Below are 13,767 nucleotides of genomic sequence, written 5' to 3' on the forward strand. Positions count from 1 at the left end.
TGCTAGAGTGTAGAAACAAGAATCTTGTGGCGCCTAAAATTGTATTATGATGTAACTTGGCTTCGTTGCCTAGAGTCTCCTTCATCAGATTGTGCACAATAATTTATATATTCCCGCGTGGAGATAAAAACTGTCAACAGTGAGGTCTATTGGAACTGAACTGCAAAACAACAACAACAACAACAACAACAACAACAACAACAACAACTGTATGATAACTCTGTTTCAGCTTAGACTTATGCAAAGAAGTCAATTATCACAGCAGTCATAATTGATTATAAGAGAAAGCAGAAATTCCGTGCTATGTTAAGTGCCTGAGGCAGTCTCCCCATTCTGCCTAATTTTGGGGGCCGGACCGGTCCTGGTTGTATTTTGGAATGTGAGACAGATTCAATGTGAATCTAAGAGAAGCGGAAGGAGAAAAGACAAAGCAAAACAGTCATGTGCCTCAGGTATCACGCATCAAGTATTCAGAGTCCCCAGGTGGCTTAGGATGTCTACTTGGGGAATGTGATATAACTGTCACTCTCCATGTAGATAATGAGCCACAGGCCCCTTCCACAAGGAGAGAAGGGCAAGTCCTTAAAAGCTGAGCTTTGTCCCATCCCCCTTCAACACAGGGTCCGTACTGAATCTTGCGTACCACTGGGAAACTGACCACCCCCCAAGTTACTGATTGGTAGTACACTAGAAATACTATATTACTTGTGAATAAAAGACAGCTTCCGGGTCATGTGGACAGCATGACTAAGCCGCTTCTGGCGAACCAGAGCAGCGCACGAAAACACCGTTTACCTTCCTGCCGGAGTGGTACCTATTTATCTACTTGCACTTGATGTGCTTTCGAACTGCTAGGTGGTCAGGAGCTGGGACCAAACAACAGGAGCTCGCCCTGTCGTGGGGACTCGGCGGATTTGAACTTGTGAATAAAAGGTAAAGGTAAAGGGACCCCTGACCATCAGGTCCAGTCCTGTCCGACTCTGGGGTTGCGGCGCTCATCTCGCTCTATAGGCCAAGGGAGCCGGCGTTTGTCCGCAGACAGCTTCCGGGTCATGTGGCCAGCATGACAAAGCCACTTCTGGCGAACCAGAGCAGCGCACGGAAACGCCGTTTACCTTCCCGCTGGAGCGGTCCCTATTTTCTGTGGTTTAACCCACAGCGCCACCTGGGTCCCTGAACTTGTGAATAGGCTATGGTTAATCCAGGTATAGAGCTACAAGCATTCTGCTTTATTTTGAAATCTGTTTAGCCTGGAGTGGTGGTGTTTTTGGGGGGAGGGGCTTTTTTTGCCTACTACCTTCACAATCTGAACAGCTCTTCAGTTTGTCCTGTCACTGAAACTCTTTTGAGTACCGACGTTTAGTCTGCTCACAAGCACATCAAATATCAACTCAACGTAAAGGATGTCTAGATCAAAACAGCAGAATGTATAGCCTTCATCTTAGAACTATTGCTTTTAGGGTCTTTGTATAATTTGTAATGCTAAAACGGAAAGGGGTTAAACCATCACAAGATGTGTTGAAACTTTGGGAGGTTGGATAGTTATAATGGAATGGTCTTGGTGGTGGGGTACACATTTTTATTCCTATTAATGTATGATCATTTATTAATTTAAGAAAGAAGAAAGAACTATTGCTTTTTCACCTATATTGCTTTTTCACCTGTACAGGTATCCCTAGAAATCAGTTTTCCTTTGATCTAAAAGAAATTTCCCTCTGGGAAATTGTAAAGATAAGCAATCGTTTTGGATGCACATTATAAAAGTCTCCTCTTCAGAGGAGAGATGGGCCAAAGGTATTGCCAAACAGGGTCTTCTCTTGCTGAGAGGTTCAGGTGTGCATCGAGCTTACATATGAGCAGAGATTTAAGAAAGGCATGAATAGGAAACTGATTTGTAGCTGGTTGGCTCACTGAAGCCTAAGAGCGTTAGGGGAAATAACTTTCCTCTTTGGCAGTGGATTGGACTCTCTCAGGTGGTGGTGGACTCTCCTTGATGGGAGATTTTCAAGAAGGGATTCTTCGGCTGCCATTTTTGCATTGCAGGGGATAGGACTAGATCAGCCTTTCTCAACCTTGGGTCCCCAGATGTTTTTGTCCTACAACTCCCATCATCTCTGACCACCGGTCCTGCTACCTAGGGATGATGGGAGTTGTAGGCCAAAAACATCTGGGGACCCAAGGTTGAGAAAGGCTGGACTAGATGATATCTGGGGGTCCTTTCCAACTCTACCACACCACCATACCATGAAGCAGGGACAGTTCTGCTGCTCTTGCATCTAGGCCTGGCTTGCTTGTGGCCTCCCCTCTGTGACATCTGGTCAGCTGCAGTGAGAACGGATTGCGATGGACTATGATTCTACCCCCTCCGCCCTGCTTTGCCCTCATCCAGCTCCAGTCTTTGCAACCAGCATTTTGCTGGTGCTGCCTTGACCACTGAGCAGGAAGGGGTGTGTGTGAGATAACCTGAAGGAATGTGGGCCTCAGATGAATTATATAACACCGGTCTTGAAAGACCTACATTGGCTGCCAGGACGTTTCCGAGCTCAATTCAAAGTGTTGGTGCTGACCTTTAAAGCCCTAAATGGCTTCAGCCCAATACACCTGAAGGAGTGTCTTCACCCCCATTGAGGTCCAGCAATGAGGGCCTTCTGGCGGTTCCCTCACTGCGAGAAGTGAGTTTACAGGGAACCAGAGACAGAGCCTTGTTGGTAGTGGCACCCTCCCTGTGGAACGCTCTCCCATGAGATGTCAAGGAAATAAACAACTATCTGACTTTTAGAAGACATCTGAAGGCAACCCTGTTTTGGGAAACCCAGCCAGATGGGCGTGGTATAAATAATAAATTATTATTATTATTATAAATTATTATAGATCAGCCAAGGAGATAACATGTACCAGCAACCACTCTCAATTCAAAAAGTGAAACAGAAGCAAACCCTACTCTACAGGTCCTGCTTTTGATGGCACAGTTGGGAAGACTGAGAATCCCCACCTTCCACCCCAGGGTCTTCCCCAAGCAGTATCAAACTGGGCCTGCACATGACAGCACCCTGTTTGGTGCACTGCATCTCCCTGTGTGTTCCAGTAGGCCAAGGGGTGAGGGGAGCTGGATGCAGCAGGAGGGGGGAAGAGACTCCTTGGCTTCTTCAATCTCCTGCCTGCCTCCTGGCCCTACACCTCTCCTGCCCCACAGTCTGAGCTGTCCTTGCCACCAACTCTTCCTGTTGACTAAGACCTGCGAGCTCTCCTGTGTCTAACACCTCCTCCTCCCAGACTGCCCCTTCTACCTTGGACCACGCATTGTTGTCCATCACCAACCACCTGGTTCCAATCTTTCCCCTGGAGCCTCCCTTGGGGGTTCCCCAGCTGGGGTCACCCACAACTCCTCTGCGTCTAGCCGGTCCACCCAACTGCACCCTTAAAATGTCCAATTTGGGCACAGTGATGCATGCTTTAAGTTATATCCTGTTTGGATTGCTGTAAGACGCCCTGCGTGGAGCTGCCTTTGAAAACCGCCCAGGGAATTCAACTGGCTCAAGGAGATGCAGCCCAATTGCTGACTGGAGCTGCTTTTGGGGAGCATAAAGGTAAAGGTAAAGGGACCCCTGACCATCAGGTCCAATCGTGTCCGACTCTGGGGTTGCGGTGCTCATCTCGCTCTATAGGCTGAGGGAGCCGGCGTTTGTCCACAGACAGCTTCTGGGTCATGTGGCCAGTATGACTAAGCCACTTCTGGCGAACCAGAGCAGCGCACAGAAACGCCGTTTACCTTCCCGCCAGAGTGGTCCCTATTTATGTACTCGCACTTTGACGTGCTTTCAAACTGCTAGGTTGGCAGGAGCTGGGACCAAGCAGCGGGAGCTCACCCCGTCGCAGGGATTCAAACCGCCGACCTTCTGATCAGCAAGCCCTAAGCTCTGTGGTTTAACCCACAGCGCCACCTGGGTCCCTTTTGGGGAGCATACACTTTACTTACTAGAACAGCTCCATTGGCTGTTTCCGGGCAGAGTGCAGAATGCTGGTTATGACCTATAAAGCCCTAAACACAAATTAGGCTGAAGATGCCCGAAAGGCCATATTCCCTCATACAAATCCGCACAGGTTCTGAGCTCACTGGGGGAGGCCCTTGTGTTGTGTTGATCCTGCCACCATCACAGGCACACTGGGTGGGGATGTGGGAGAAAGACTTATTTGTGGCTGCTCTCAGACTCCCTCCCTAGAGAAAGATTGGCTTCCTCCTTTTTGTCGTCCTGCCGGCAACTGAAGACCTTATTCCAACAGGCTTTGGGATACAGACTGCTTTTAATTAAAAGGCAGGTGCCATGCTGCTTTTATTGTAATCATTTGCATGGTTTTGATAACATTATATGTAGATACATAGTTTTAACTCTAACAATGTTTATGTTTTTTGATTATTATTATTTTTGAATAAATTTTATTATATTTTATAAAGAGATACAAAGAAGATTAGAAAAACATTGTCCAAATTAAAATGTTAATCTAGATAAAATAAAAGCATATATCCAAAGGAGAAAAGAATAAAAGAGAGGAAGGAAGGAAGGAAGGAAGGGCAACAGAAAAAGAGAGATAGATAGAAGAAGGAGTAAAAGGGAGAAAGAGAAAAATAATAATAAAGTAAAATAAATTCCAATTCTGGTTTGTCTGTCATATTATTCAACTCATCCATTCCAATAAAACACTCACATGACTATTTTTTATAAGCCAACATTATCTTCAGTCTTCAAACCCATCATTATGCCATTTTCTTTTTCGCGCAAAAAGTCTACGAGAGGTTTCCAAACTTTAGTAAATGTTAACAATGAATTTTCATTGATTAAACATGTCTATTTCACCATCTCAGCTAAGTCTAATGATGTTAATAACCATTCTTCCATTGTTGGTAACGATGAGTCTTTCCATTTTTGTGCAGGTAAAAGTCTTGCCACTGTAATCATATATTGAAACGAAGTTCCATAGTCTTTTTCTAACTGTATATCCATAAGTCCCAAGAGGAAGAGTTCTGGTTTCAGTTGAAAAGTTAACTTTCAAAATTATCAGTTACAGGTGGGTAGCCGTGTTGGTCTGCCATAGTCAAAACAAAATCGAAAATTCTTTCTAGTAGCACCTTAGAGACCAACTGAGTTTGTTCCTGGTATGAGCTTTCGTGTGCATGCACACTTCTTCAGATACACTGAAACAGAAGTCACCAGATCCTTAAATATAGTGGGGGAGTGGGGAGGGGTATTACTCAGAAGGGTGGTGGGAATGGGTGATAGGCTGATAAGTGTGGAAAACCTGTTGACGACTCTTAACGGCTGCAATTAGTCTTGCAGGGAAAGGCAAGGGATGTTCAGGGAAGTTTTTAGTGTGTGACGTGGTATTGTGTCTTTACTAGTTTTTGTTGGGAGCTGCCCACAGTCCCTGGAGCAACCCAGTCAGATGAGTGGGATTTAAATAAAGTATCATCAACATCGTTTTCTACACTCCAGACATCTAAATGGTTTCTCCCATGTGAGTCCGTAGATTAAACACTTGATTATAACTGAAGCTCTTTCCACTCAAACCGCTCCTCCTTTTTGAGTTTGTTGATTGCTTATAAGGTTGCCACTCTTACCATTACCTATACATTTGTTCCTGTGAGAGTCCATTGATGGTTTCTAAGGCTTCCACTATGGCTGAAACTCTAGCAACTTTGCTGCTATTTATATGGTTTTTCTGCATTCCACTACAAGTTAACGTAAGTTGCGATATGTGTGTTTCCCTCTGGAAATGTCCAGAATTCCAAAGGCGAAATCACCATCCTGGGGAATTTTTTTAAAAAAATTGGCAAAATGTCCAGATTTCTGCAGACAAAACCAGGAAGTGTGCCCCCAAAAGGTTTTTGCATCCAGATTTTTTACTTCTTGAACTATGGCAACCCTACTGAAAGTCTTTCCACACCATACAATAACCTGGTTTTTCAACTGTGTGGTTTTGTTCATGTATTCTAAGGGTATATTTGGAACTATAGCTTTTTCCACACTCCATACATTTAAATGGCTTTTTCCTTCTGTGAGTCTGTTGATGCATTCTAAGCTTATATCCAATACTGAAGCTTTTTCCACACTCCATACATTTAAATGGTTTTTCTCCTGTGTGAATTTGATGGTGTGCATTAAGTTGTGAACTCTGAACAAAGCGCTTTCCACACTCCATACATTTAAATGGTTTTTCTCCTGTGTGAATTCGATGATGTATCTTTAGGCTACTACTATCACAGAAGCTTTTTCCACACTCCATACATTTAAATGGATTTTCTCCTGTGTGAGTCCATTGATGTATTCTAAGCTTCCTTCTAAAACTGAAGCTTTTCCCACACTCCATACATTTAAATGGTTTTTCTCCTGTGTGAGTCCATTGATGTATTTTAAGGTTCCTTCTAAAACTGAAGCTTTTTCCACACTCCATACATTTAAATGGTTTTTCTCCTGTGTGAGTCCATTGATGTATTCTAAGGCTCCTTCTAAAACTGAAGCTTTTTCCACACTCCATACATTTAAATGGTTTTTCTCCTGTGTGAGTCCATTGATGTATTCTAAGGTTCCCACTCTGACTGAAGCTTTTCCCACACTCCATACATTTAAATGGTTTCCCCCCTGTGTGAGTCCATTGATGTATTCTAAGGTTCCTTCTAAAACTGAAGCTTTTTCCACACTCCATACATTTAAATGGTTTTTCTCCTGTGTGAGTCCATTGATGTATTCTAAGGTCCCTTCTAAAACTGAAGCTTTTTCCACACTCCATACATTTAAATGGTTTTTCTCCTGTGTGAGTTTGATGATGCAAAGTAAGTTTTGAGCCACAACTGAAACTCCTTCCACACTCCATACATTGATATGGTTTTTCTCCTGTGTGAGTTTGATGATGCAAAGTAAGTTTTGAGCCACAACTGAAACTCCTTCCACACTCCATACATTGATATGGTTTTTCCCCTGTGTGAGTTCGTTGGTGTTTTCTAAGGGCACTATTATGACTAAAGCTCTTTCCACAGTCCATACATGTAAATGGCTTTTCTCCTGTGTGAACTAGTTGATGACTTTTGAGGTGTCCACTCTCCCGGAAGTTCTTTCCACACTCCATACATTGATATGGTTTTTCCCCTGTGTGAGTTCGTTGATGTACTTTAAGCTTTGCATTTTCATAGAAGCAACTTCCACACTCCATGCATTTAAATGGTTTTTCTCCTGTGTGAGTTCGTAGGTGTACAGTAAGGTTTGGATGACTGAAGCCCTTTCCACATACCATACATTTATATGGATTTTCCCCATTGTGAATTTGATGGTGAATATTAAGTGTTCTGCTAAATTTGAAGTTTTTCCCACACTTCTTACACTGATATGGTTTTCCTCTTGTGTGAATTCGTTGATGTCTTGTAAGTTTTCCGCTTGCACTGAAGCTCTTTCCACACTCCATACATTTAAATAGCTTTTCCGCTGTGTGAATCAGCTCATGTTTTCTGAGGTATCCCCTATCAGTGAAGCTCTTTCCACACTGCATACATTCAAATGGTTTTTCCTTTGAGTGAGTAGATTGATGTCTTTTAAGGTTACTATTAAAACTAAAGCTCTTTCCACACTCCATACATTGATAGGGTTTTCCCCCTGTGTGAGTTTGTTGATGTCTTGTAAGTTTTCCATTATGACTGAAGCTCTCTCCACACTCCATACATTTATATGGTTTGTCTACTGTGTGAGTTCGTTGGTGTCTTCTAAGGCTACTATTACAACTAAAGCTCTTTCCACACTTCATACATTTATATGGTTTTTCTCCTGTGTGATTTCGTTGGTGTATTCTAAGGCTACTATTACAACTAAAGCTCTTTCCACACTCCGTACATTTATATGGTTTTTCTCCTGTGTGAGTTTGTTGATGTCTTGTAAGTTTTCCATGATGACTGAAGCTCTCTCCACACTCCATACATTTATATGGTTTTTCTCCTGTGTGAGTTCGTTGATGTTTTCTAAGGCTACTTTTAAAACTAAAGCTCTTTCCACACTCTGTACATTTAAATGTCTTTTCTCCTGTATGAGTTTGTTGGTGAATTATAAGTGCTCTACTCTGCCTGAAGCTCTTTCCACACTCCATACATTTGAATGGAGTTCCCCCTGTATGGATTTGTTTATGTTTTCTAAGGCTTCCCTTTACAGCAAAACACTTTCCACACTCCATGCATTTAAATGGTTTCTCCCCTGTGTGCGTTTGCTGATGTATTTTCAAGTATCGGCCATCTCTGTAGCTTTTTCCACACTCCATACATTTATATGGTCTTTCCCCTGTGTGAGTTCGCTGATGTATTTTAAATCTTTGATGAACTTTGTAGCTCTTTCCACACTCCGTGCATTTAAATGGTTCCTCTCCTGTGTGGGTTCTCTGATGCACAGTAAAATCATAGTTCTTGCGAAAGCTCTTGCCACAGTCCATGCATTTAAATGTCTTTTCTCCAATGTGAGTTTGATGATGCATTCTAAGCATTCTATATCTAGTGAAGCTCTTTCCACACTTCAAACATTTATATCTTTCCCACTCTGTGTGAGTTTGTAGTTGATTCCTAAGCTTTCCAGTATCCATAAAGCTCCTTGCACATTCCAACGGTTTCGTTGTTATTACTGGTGAACTTGCAGGTGGTCCTGCCGAGTTCTGTCTGTCGTCTCCTCCACCTGCTGCAAAGTGAGGGGGAAAGAAAATCCTTTTAGGGTTTTCAAGGAGGAGAAGAAAGGAACTTAACATACGCAAAGCCCAATCCACACTTTATCTTACTTTAACACCTGCTAGATTTCAGTTTGGCCTTCCAAACTAAATTGGGAAGTTACAAGGGTTTGTTATCCTTTGATGCTGATAGATTGTATATTGTCTTGTAACTTATTCGCTACATTGTATAATCCGCCTTGTGATCTTCAGATGAGGAGTAAGAAAAATTCAATAAATGATTATGATTATTATCTGGGGGGGACAATAGTGGTAGAAATGCTTGAAAAAAATTATAAATAATTACTGGATTCGTCACTAATAATAATCATGCAGTACAAAAAAACTTGTAAAATCTAAATTTCACTGTTTTCTTCCTGTCATGAACCTCCTGCCTTTTCTCTCCTCTCCCACTTTTCCTATTGTCAGGGAGTTTCCCCATTTCTAACATCCACCCACCCACCCACCCATGTCCTCATCTCCACGCCCCTGGAACTCACCAGATGTCTCTGGGAGAAAATGCCCAGAAGTTATGGGGAGGGATGCAGGAGACAGTCTGGTAAGGTCAACTGTCCATCTTCCTCCTTCCATTCTTGATAGGATTGCAGGATCAGCCTCTTGAATTCTTCCTGAGTAGCTCAGAGGCCAAAACAGGATGCAGATTCCTGGGAGAGAGAAGCAAAGGGAGACTCAGAGCCCTTGTAGGGATTTTCCTGCCAGAGGGGAAGCCCCCTCCCCATGTGTGCTTCTTCCACCCTCTGGGAGACCTGGCTGCTGCTGGCTTTACTCCCCAAGTGAACTGAGGAACACAGGGTGTGTTTTCTCAGGATCCCTGGTCTCTAGGATTTCTTTGAATATCCTGGACTCCCCTCCCATCTGGGCTGCTGCCTGTGGCAAGAGGGAGTCGTGGAGGCAACTACTGCTGGGTAGTTAAGATACAATTGGTCCACCTTACAAGGCTGTTGCGTTCCAAATGCAACAATCACCATGTCAGGTTTGAATGTGTGTGTGGCGGAATAATGCCTGCTGACGATTCAGGTTCATCATGGGTTAACCTATCACTCCCATGTTAGGTAGGTGTTCCCTGGGGGGCGGAGCTAGTGGGCATTCTAAAAGGAGGGGAACAAGGTTGAAAGGCAGTTGGGGGTTTGGCAGTTGGGGGTGGAGGGTTAGAGAGAGAAACTGCGAGGTTAGGTTTTGGGGAATGGGAGGAAAGGTCATTACCATTGCTAAAGGGATGCAGGAAATATTATAACTAAGCTGAATTACATGAGAAGAAGATTTGTACCAGTAATAACCCGAGATATCCATGTTTTCAAGTTACCTAATAAAGTTAAATGTGCTTAAACGTTCGTTGACTCTGGCAGTGTATCAGTACCTTAAGAGGTGTGACTAAGAGGAGAGAACAGAGCTTTCCTGGGGAAGAGGAAACTGTTTGCTTATTCTCCTGTCATACAGAGGGCTGGACAGTGAAGCCAAGTGTGCCACTTATTTGCCTAAAGGGAAGGCAAACTGCAGTAGTTGGGAACCCTGGTAGGGAGATCCCACAGGTGGCAAGAGGTTTTCAAACGTAGAGCCCTGAGGCACCCCAGAGACAACTCCCATATGAACACTGAAGGATTCATCCTAGTTGTCAGTGAAACTTAGGGAGAGTCACTGTTGGGGAAGTATTGAAGGGGAGGGAATAGGATCCCTCACAGTGTGCAAGTGAGAAAGAGATTTAGAAAGAAAAAAAACAGAGAGACTGAGCTCTTGACCAGCAAGGCTCTGGGTGAGAGAGAGAGAGAGAGAACCAATAAGTTTCTTTTCTCCTCCTCCACCCAGGCTCTTTTATTCAAACAAAGGGAGAACGTACAGAATTCAAATCAGCCAATCACATTCAGCCAGCAGTCTTCACATGGTTGGTATCAGGTAGCAATGACCTCATGGGAAACCCTTCTCCCCTGCCTGACTACCACATTTCTACATCAAAGAATCATAGAGTTGGAAGAGACCACAGGGGCCATCCAGTCCAACCCCCTGCCAAGCAGGAAACACTATCAAAGCATTCCTGACAGATGGCTGTCAAGCCTCTGCTTAAAGACCTCCAAAGAAGGAGACTCCACCACACTCCTTGGTAGCAAATTCCACTGCCGAACAGCTCTCACTGTCAGGAAGTTCTTCCTAATGTTTAGGTGGAATCTTCTTTCTTGTAGTTTGAATCCATTGCTCCGTGTCCGCTTCTCTGGAGCAGCAGAAAACAACCTTTCTCCCTCCTCTATATGACATATATTTGAACATGGCTATCATATCACCCCTTAACCTTCTCTTCTCCAGGCTAAACATACCCAGCTCCCTAAGCCGTTCCTCATAAGGCATTGTTTCCAGGCCTTTGACCATTTTGGTTGCCCTCTTCTGGACACGTTCCAGCTTGTCAGTATCCTTCTTGAACTGTGGTGCCCAGAACTGGACACAGTATTCCAGGTGAGGCCTTACCAGAGCAGAATATAGTGGTACCATTACCTCCCTTGATCTAGACGCTATACTACTATTGATGCAGCCCAGAATTGCATTGGCTTTTTTAGCTGCTGCATCACACTGTTGACTCATGTCAAGTTTAGGGTCTACCAAGACTCCTCGATCCTTTTCACATGTACTGCTCTCAAGCCACGTGTCACCCATCCTGTATTTGTGCCTTTCATTTTTTTTGCCCAAGTGTAGTACTTTGCATTTCTTCCTGTTAAAATTCATCTTGTTTGCTCTGGCCCAGTTCTCTAATCTGTTAAGGTCATTGCTACCTGATACCAACCATGTGAAGGATGAGATAGATTACCAGGAACAGGGAGTTATATAAAGATAGCAAGAGATAGCAAGGAAGTGAGACTAGCATCCTGTTGTCAGAACTCTTTATGAGTTTGCCCAGGCAATCTCCCTTCTGAGGATTGGGGATACCATTTGGTTTAGCAGAGACTCTTGCTCTCATGGTAAACGTGACTGACAGCTTAGAGGAAAATGGAGAGTAAAAACCCTATGGGAAGACACACAGCCTTGTGGGATTTTATCAGAACCTTATGCTTATGAACCAGGCCCAGTAATGATATGATTCATATTACATAATTCCTCAGTCATAATCCCCAGGTGACGGCCACACAAGGCTGTTTTGTAACAGTTGTGCGAAAGAAGAGCACGAACTTTCCTAGCTCTCCACACTTGTTACGTTCACTACCTTGTTGAACTGTTTGGGCCACTCAATGGCTCCTGGGTTAATGGTGAATTTTATGCCAGTGGACGCCTCTCTCTCAACACTCCAAATTTTCACTCAAGTGCTGGACGCATTGGGAAACATCACCCAGTTCTCAATCGAAACAAAATAGAAAATTCTTTCCAGTAGCACCTTAGAGACCAACTGAGTTTGTTCTTGGTATGAGCTTTCGTGTGCATGACTTAGTTGGTCTCTAAGGTGCTACTGGAAAGAATTTTCTATTTTGTTTCGACTATGGCAGGCCAACACGGCTACCCACCTGTAACCAGTTCTCAATGTCATAGTTGCCTGCCTGCTCCCCATTCTCATCCACAGACGGTCCGCCCATGGAATTGTTTGAACTTTGGACTTCTCTTAGGAAAGGGTGACGCTGCAAGGACAGTGAAAACACCAGCAATTAAGAAACCGTGTTGGATATCTCAGTCCTGCTTGCTAAATCAGTAAGTTTGGTTCAGGATTTAAAGGTGTGAACTCTGCCACAGTTAAAATTAAAAGCAAGTTGGCCTGAACTAAGGGTGAAGCTGTCTGCAAGCTATGGAACAAAAGTTTCCTATTGTCATGCCTCACGTGTAACTGCAAGTTGATTGCTTGCAAACTAAAACTAAAGCGCAAATAATTTTATCTAGGAGCGCTGCTGCATGTCAAAACTAACTTGTACATTTCCTTTGTGCTTCTCCCACCCGCAGCTTCCATGGTAGAAGAGGGGTGCCTTCCTCCTGAACCCCACCTTGCAAGGAAAGTAGAGTCATACCTGAAACAGGATCTTCTTCACATCAGTATTAAAAAACTATTAAGATTTAGTGTCAGGAATAACGTAGCCCTGGACACAGCAGAGTGAACGCAGGTTTTCTGGAAGGTTCTGGCTGTAAATCATTGACTGGACAGCACAACACAGGAACTCAGCAACTACACTTTGGATAACTATATACAGCATTTATTGAATGCAACAAGTATCCATAAGTTACTATATACAGACTTAAGAAATAAAAGAAACAAAAGTAAAACCTCTCCTCTCTGTCTCTCTCTCTCTTTCTCAACCTTCATTAACCAAAACTACACAACACCACAGAAAACCCCCACACAGAGCTCATCTCTTTAGGAACTCCTCAACCAATCACAAGGTCATTGCTAAGGGTCTAGAGAGAGAGTAGATCTTGGCTTTCAGCCAACAGTTAATTGACAGAGGTAGATAGCTGGAATACTGATCGCTGAAGAATTGATGCTTTTGAATTATGGTGCTGGAGGAGACTCTTGAGAGTCCCATGGACTGCAAGAAGATCAAACCTATCCATTCTTAAAGAAATCAGCCCTGAGTGCTCACTGGAAGGACAGATCCTGAAGTTGAGGCTCCAGTACTTTGGCCACCTCATGAGAAGAGAAGACTCCCTAGAAAAGACCCTGATGTTGGGAAAGATGGAGGGCACAAGGAGAAGGGGACGACAGAGGATGAGATGGTTGGACAGTGTTCTCGAAGCTACTAACACGAGTTTGGCCAAACTGCGAGAGGCAGTGAAGGATAGGCGTGCCTGGCGTGCTCTGATCCATGGGGTCATGAAGAGTCGGACACAACTGAACGACTGAACAACAACAATGTACCACCCTCTGGGAACAACCATCCAACTAGGACTGGAACCATCGCAAAGTCGTGCCAAACTCTCTTAGTTTGGAGAGTCGCTCCAGAAGGATACCACGGTTGATGGTATCAAAAGCCGCTGACAGGTCGAGAAGAATTAACAGGGACAAGTTTCTCCTATCTCTCTCTCGACAGAGGTCATCATCATACAGGGCGACCAAAGCAGTTT

At 43.8% G+C, this 13,767-nt stretch overlaps 1 protein-coding gene across 1 annotated transcript; it reads right to left on the minus strand.

Annotated features, from left to right (window-relative positions):
* Positions 1-5,874: 5,874 nt before the first annotated feature.
* Positions 5,875-8,684, minus strand: LOC117042577 (zinc finger protein 850-like). Its single transcript, XM_033142117.1, has 2 exons — positions 7,282-8,684; positions 5,875-7,197 (listed from the first exon to the last, which is right to left on the minus strand). Exons 1-2 carry the CDS (start codon positions 8,605-8,607, stop codon positions 5,920-5,922), a joined length of 2,604 nt encoding a protein of 867 aa, XP_032998008.1. The 5' UTR covers positions 8,608-8,684; the 3' UTR covers positions 5,875-5,919.
* Between the last annotated feature and the right edge of the window lie 5,083 nt (positions 8,685-13,767).

This window comes from Lacerta agilis, chromosome 2 (genome assembly GCF_009819535.1).
Source record: "Lacerta agilis isolate rLacAgi1 chromosome 2, rLacAgi1.pri, whole genome shotgun sequence".
Lineage (NCBI taxonomy): Eukaryota > Metazoa > Chordata > Lepidosauria > Squamata > Lacertidae > Lacerta > Lacerta agilis.

Bases quoted from the DNA above. Each gene is read 5' to 3' on its own strand.
- LOC117042577 (XM_033142117.1), bottom strand. From the start codon at position 8,607: ATGGATACTGGAAAGCTTAGGAATCAACTACAAACTCACACAGAGTGG. The intron at 7,198-7,281 runs GTATGTGGAAAG...AAATGCATGGAG, and splicing joins AAAATCCATATAAATGTATG to TGTGGAAGTTGCTTCTATGA.